The sequence below is a fragment of the Gobio gobio genome (genome assembly GCF_949357685.1).
Source record: "Gobio gobio genome assembly, chromosome: 4".
NCBI lineage: Eukaryota > Metazoa > Chordata > Actinopteri > Cypriniformes > Gobionidae > Gobio > Gobio gobio.
Window position 1 is genome coordinate 4,822,762 of NC_137100.1, and position 6,000 is coordinate 4,828,761.

At 39.6% G+C, this 6,000-nt stretch overlaps 1 protein-coding gene across 1 annotated transcript in view; it reads left to right on the forward strand.

Moving 5' to 3' along the window:
• The window catches only part of LOC307125020 (zinc finger Y-chromosomal protein 1), a 28,528-nt gene extending 23,009 nt beyond the window's left edge, over positions 1-5,519 (forward strand). The window contains exon 8 of the mRNA XM_079814625.1: positions 1,123-5,519. Coding sequence (XP_079670751.1) covers positions 1,123-2,432 — 1,310 coding nt within the window. The 3' untranslated portion in view covers positions 2,433-5,519. The remainder of the gene's footprint in view (positions 1-1,122) is intronic.
• Positions 5,520-6,000: the final 481 nt, after the last annotated feature.

Genomic DNA, 6,000 nt, shown 5'->3' on the forward strand with positions numbered 1-6,000 from the left:
CTTCGAAGCGTTATGAATCAGTGAGTCGATTCAGCGGTTTGGATCGCCAAAGTCACGTATTTCAGCAGTTTGACACGCGATCCGAATCATGATTCGACTCACTGATTCATAACGTTTCGAAGCTTCATGATGCATTATTTTGAAATCGGTCATCACTATACAAGTCGTTATTTAGTTTTTTTTTGCGCACAAACTATTCTCGCCGCTTTATAAAGTTATTGTAGAACCTGCACTGTAGTGAGATGGACTTTGTAGCGACGTCTTTAGTACCTTTTATGGGTCTTGAGAGTGTAAAGTGCATTGTGCCAATGGAGGCCTTTCCGAACCATCGGATTTCAGCTAAAATATCTTCATTTGTGTTCCGAAGATGAACGGAGGTCTTACGGGTGTCGAACGACATGAGGGTAAGTAATTAATGACAGACTTTTCATTTTTGGGTGAACTAACCCTTTAAACTGCCATCATTGAATTGTATGTTGTATTTAGTGTTATTTTACTAAATTATTTTTTAATATATTTTCATTTTCATATGTGTTAGTAATTTTAGTTCTTCAACGTATATTTATTTTAGTTAGCTAATTTAGTTTGTTTTACATCTAATACAGTGGTTCTCAAAGTGTGGTACTCAGGCTGCCTCTAGTGGTACACAGAGGAATCACTAAATATATCTATTTTTTTACATTTAAAGTACAGTACCGTTTTAATTTAACTTTTAAACACTCTTTAATTTAATCATTATTTAATTATTTTATTCACCTGTATGTAAGCACAGTGCAGTGTTAATGTACAATCTGTGTATTTACAATGTTAAAGTGGCTGACAACAATACATATTCCTATTAGGAATAAACTGCCTCGTTTTTGATCTGTGCAGAGCTGTAGCTGAATAGTTAGGCCTACTGCGCTACTTTATTTTAAATTTGGTCATTATGGTGGTAGTTGGAGAGCCAAATATTTTCTGAGGTGTTACTTGGTATAAAAAGTTTGAGAACCACTGATCTAATACATATATTTTGTTTAATATTTATTTCAACGAACAAAAAGGCTTTTAATTGTTTTAGTCATGTCTGCATTGTATCGGCTTCAAAACCTTCATCCTCTCACATCTCTCTTGTCTCCCCAGCGATCATCATCGGTCCGTACGGACAGCCCCTGACCGTCTACCCCTGCATGCTGTGCGGCAAGAAGTTCAAATCCCGCGGCTTCCTGAAGCGCCACACTCGCAACCACCACCAGGACGTGTTGAGCCGCAAAAAGTACCAGTGCACGGACTGCGACTTCACCACCAACAAAAAAGCCAGTCTGCACAACCATATGGAGGTCCACGCGCTCAGCAACAAAGCGCCGTTCGAATGCGAGACCTGCGGTAAGGAGTTCCACCAGCAGGCGGCGCTGTTCTCGCACCGCCTCCAGCACCACCACCGCGAGCAGAAATCGCCCACGGCCATCGCGTCGCCGCTTCCTCCCGCCGCCGCCGCGTCCAAGACGCACAAATGCAAGTTTTGTGATTATGAGACTGCCGAGCAAGGGCTGCTCAATCGCCACCTGCTGGCCGTGCACAGCAAGAGCTTCCCGCACATCTGCGTGGAGTGCGGCAAGGGTTTCCGCCACCCGTCGGAGCTAAAGAAACACATGCGCACGCACACCGGCGAGAAGCCGTACTCGTGCATGTACTGCGATTACAAATCGGCCGACTCGTCCAACCTGAAGACGCACGTGAAAACCAAGCACAGCCGCGAACTCCCGTTTCGCTGTGAGCGCTGCGGCCAGACCTTCGCAGAGGAGGAGGAGCTAACTCAACACGCCGCCACGCACGAGGACGCTCGCGGACACCAGTGCAGCCACTGCGACCACCGCAGCTCCAACTCCAGCGACCTGAAGCGGCACGTCATTTCCGTGCACACTAAAGACTACCCGCACAAGTGCGCCATCTGCGGGAAAGGCTTCCACCGGCCGTCCGAGCTTAAGAAACACTCCGCGTCGCACAAAGCCAAGAAACTGCACCAGTGCCGCCATTGCAACTTCAAGATCGCCGACCCGTTTGTTCTCAGCCGCCACATCTTGTCCGTTCACACGAAGGAGCAGCAGCAACCGTCGCAACAACCAACTCCGCCCACTTCGGAGTCGCCGCCGCCGCAAGCCCCGCCCACAGAAAAGAGCGCCCCCAAGAGGACTATAGGGGCGGCGCAGTTAGCGGCGCCCAGTGTAAAGAAAGCCAGCGGCGCCAAGGGTCCGCGGGAAAGGCGGGTGTATCAGTGTCAGTATTGCGACTACAGCACGGGAGACGCGTCCGGCTTCAAAAGACACGTTATTTCCATCCACACGAAAGACTATCCTCACCGCTGTCAGTACTGCTCGAAGGGCTTCCGGAGGCCTTCGGAGAAAAACCAGCACATTATGAGACACCATAAAGACATGGTGCCGGCAGAATGAGCACCTCCCCTTCCTCCGCTCACTTCCATAAAGACACTAAACAACCATTGATTCGAATCGAAATCTCTCATGTTAGCAACCTCTTACAAAGACCTCTCGTGCATAGCGGCGCGCGCGTGTGTGTGTTGTGTCGGTATGCGAGGGCGTGCATGTGAACATGCTTTATGCTTAATGATCACATGGTCTGCGGTCTTAAAGGAACAGTTCACCCTAAAATTTAAGGGGGGTCCGCATTCACTCGCCCTCATGTTGTTTAGTACGTGCATGACTTTCTCTCTATCAAGGAACAAAAGGGTTTTTTTATTATTTAATTTAACTCTTTCGACGCCAACGTTGAAAAAAAGACAAAAGACACAGAGCCTCTGCTTTTAAACAAAAACCCTGTTTTGTTAAAGCTACACTGTGTGATATTTTCCCCCATCTAGTGGTAAAAATGTATATGACCATCCAGTGAATATTAGTTTCTCTTCCTCTCAATTCCGATTTCGTTTTAACTCCTACGGTGGCCGATTTAGTCCAAGATTAACATGGCTTCCAGTTCGACCTCGTCCACATTCGACACGCTGCCATCGAGTGTTAAAACGCGAAAGGCGAAGCTTGAATTCACGGGTATGTCCCTCTTTGGCTAATGTACTTTCAAGATGGAGGAGCAACATGGCGACCCGCATTCGAACCCCTCACCCGTATGTATTTTCAATGGCATATTATAAACTTACGAGAATACTTTATTACTTGAAAGAAGTAAATATACATTAAGTGTTTTTAGCTAAGATTAAACTAAAAAAGTTACAGAGTGTAGCTTTAACACTTGAATGTGGGTAAGTTTAAAGAAAGAGCAACATTTTAAGCAAAAAGCTGAGAAAAATCACGTTTTTGTCAATTCAGAACGATGAACAAAAAGCAGATGCAGTAGATCGAGACCCCAAAGTCAAGGAACATAAGGGTTTTTTGTATTATTTAATTTAACTCTTTCACCGCCAATGTTTAAAATAAAAAAATGATGTATGTAATATGTCTAAAGACGGTACTGAGCCTCTGCTTTTAAACAAAAACCCTGTTTTATTAACACTTGAATGTGGGTAAGTTTAAAAAAAGTTCAAAATTTTAAGCAAAAAGTCACGTTATTGTCAATTCAGAACGATGAACAAAACAGATGCAGTAGACCGAGACCCCAAAGTCAAGGAACATACGTTTTTTTTTAATTATTTAATTTAACTCTTTCACCGCCAACATTCAATATCTGAAAATGTAATATGTCAAAAGACAGTACAGAGCCTCTGCTTTTAAACAAAAGCCCTGTTTTATTAACACTTGAATGTGGGTAAGTTTAAAAAAAGAGCAAAATGTTTTTGTCAATTCATAACGATGAACAAAACACAGATGGAGTAGAAGCTTCCTATCGCTCGTCCTCGGTCGACATCTTATTCAGTAACACTAGGCCGTTTTGATTTACATGCTGTTTATTGTTGATAATCGCGTTATTTTTCATATGCATATGATATCGCTTCGTCGTTGCCTGTGTTTTGATCCAGAGATGATGTCATAGCGCCCCCTACAGTATAACAGTGAAAACACTCCGTCAATGGCGGGGAAAGAGTTAAAAAAAGAGAATATTCTGATTCGTTTTCATATTATAAATGTATTATTTCATTTAATACATTATTATAGTTGTCATTTATAATAGTGTATTATATAAATATGAAACATTTCTTATCATAAATGCTCTAAAAAGCACCGTAAAAGTAAAGTATCTTCATTTTTTTTGGCGTTAAAAATGGCGTTATACACTGAAATGTTCCTCTCATGTAGAAAATAATACCGCATATGACGCGAGGGTGAGTAAATAATGGCTTTTTTTTTGTTTTGGGTGGACTATTCCTTTAACTTAGATGTTTTATGCTTGGTTTTGTACGTTAACAGATGAAACTAATATGTACATCCAGCCTTTGGCATATTCCTGAAGCATTTTTGAGTGACTGAAATCCTCCGAGCGCATACACTCTCTGAAATGCTTTGTGAATATAGGACCATGTGATGGATATCTCACTCAGTCTTGCACTTTACTAGCATGTCCGTCTGCTCGAGTCGAAGCGCGGTCAGACGACACCAGGAAATGTTTAAATGTTGGAAAGGTACCATAGGCACTAAAAACACAGTCTTAATTTGCAATGTTCGTATATCAGGACAGGGTAACGGGGAATGTCTGGTCTCTCGAAACTCGAATGATTGCTGAAAGTGTTAATCATGATTGATCTGTCAAAGACTTATAAACAACATATCATGACTATGTTTGATAGGAATAGTTCACCCTGAAAGGGAAAAAGTCATTTACTCACAATCACATTCACCTAAGCTGCTGTTTTCATTAAAAAACACAGTTCACACGACTCTAAAGTTTTCGGAGGCCATATGACAAGTCAGTATTTGCTCATAAAATCCAGGCTTTCATGTGAATTAAAGGGATAGTTCACCCAAAAATGATAATTATTTTACCATTTACTCAACCTTAAGAAAGAAATTAATACAGGTTTGTAGATGATTTTCTTGTGAACTATCCCTTTAACTTTTGCTCTTTTTCTTTAAGTCAGAAGACTTGGAATATACAATATTGCTCGAAAAGTTGTTCATTTTTAATGTATTTGTCTATTTTTAATGTTTTTGATAGAAGTCTCTTATGTTCATCAAGGCTGTATTTATACAGAAAAATACAGAAAAAAACTGTAATAATGTGAAATATTTTTACAATTTAAAATAATTGTTTTCTATTTTAATATACTTTAAAATATAATTTATTGCTGCGATCAAAGCTGAATTTTCAGCATCATTGCTCCAGTCTTCAGTGTCACATGATCCTTCAGAGAAAAAAAAAAGTTAAAAAGAACTGAATTTATTCAAAATAAACATCTTTTCTATCACTTGATCAATTTAACTCATCCTTGCTGAATAAAATTATTAAGTTCTTTAAAATAAAAGGAAGAAAAAACTAATGACTGAGCCCAAACTTTTGAACGGTAGTGTATATTGTTACAAAAGATTTCAATTTTTTTCTTTTTATTCATCAATAAATCCTGAAAAAAAAGTATCACCGGTTATAAAAAAAAATAAAAAATCATTTTGGAATGATTTAGGGAAAGATCATGTGACACTGAAGACTGGAGTTTTGATGCTGAAAATTCAGCTTTGCATCACAGGAATAAATTACATTTTAAAGTGTATTAAAATACAAAACCATTATTCTAAATAGTAAAAATATTTCACAATTTTACATTTTTTTGTTCTGTATTTTTGATCAAATAAATGCAGCCTTGATGAGCAGTAGAGACTTCTTTAAAAACATTTAAAAAATGGTAGTATTTCCAAACGTTTGACCAGTAATGTATATAACATAAGTCATATATATACTACTTTTATGGTGCTTTTTTGTCCTGTTTTGAGCTTTTCAGTATTGTATCTCTTTTGTGTTCCATAGAAGAGAAAAGGTTTGAAAGGTGAACTGTTCCTTTAAGGTTTATGCACAACTAGTTTTCTTCTGCTGCATTTCTTTTTAACTTAGTTTTAACTTGCTGGA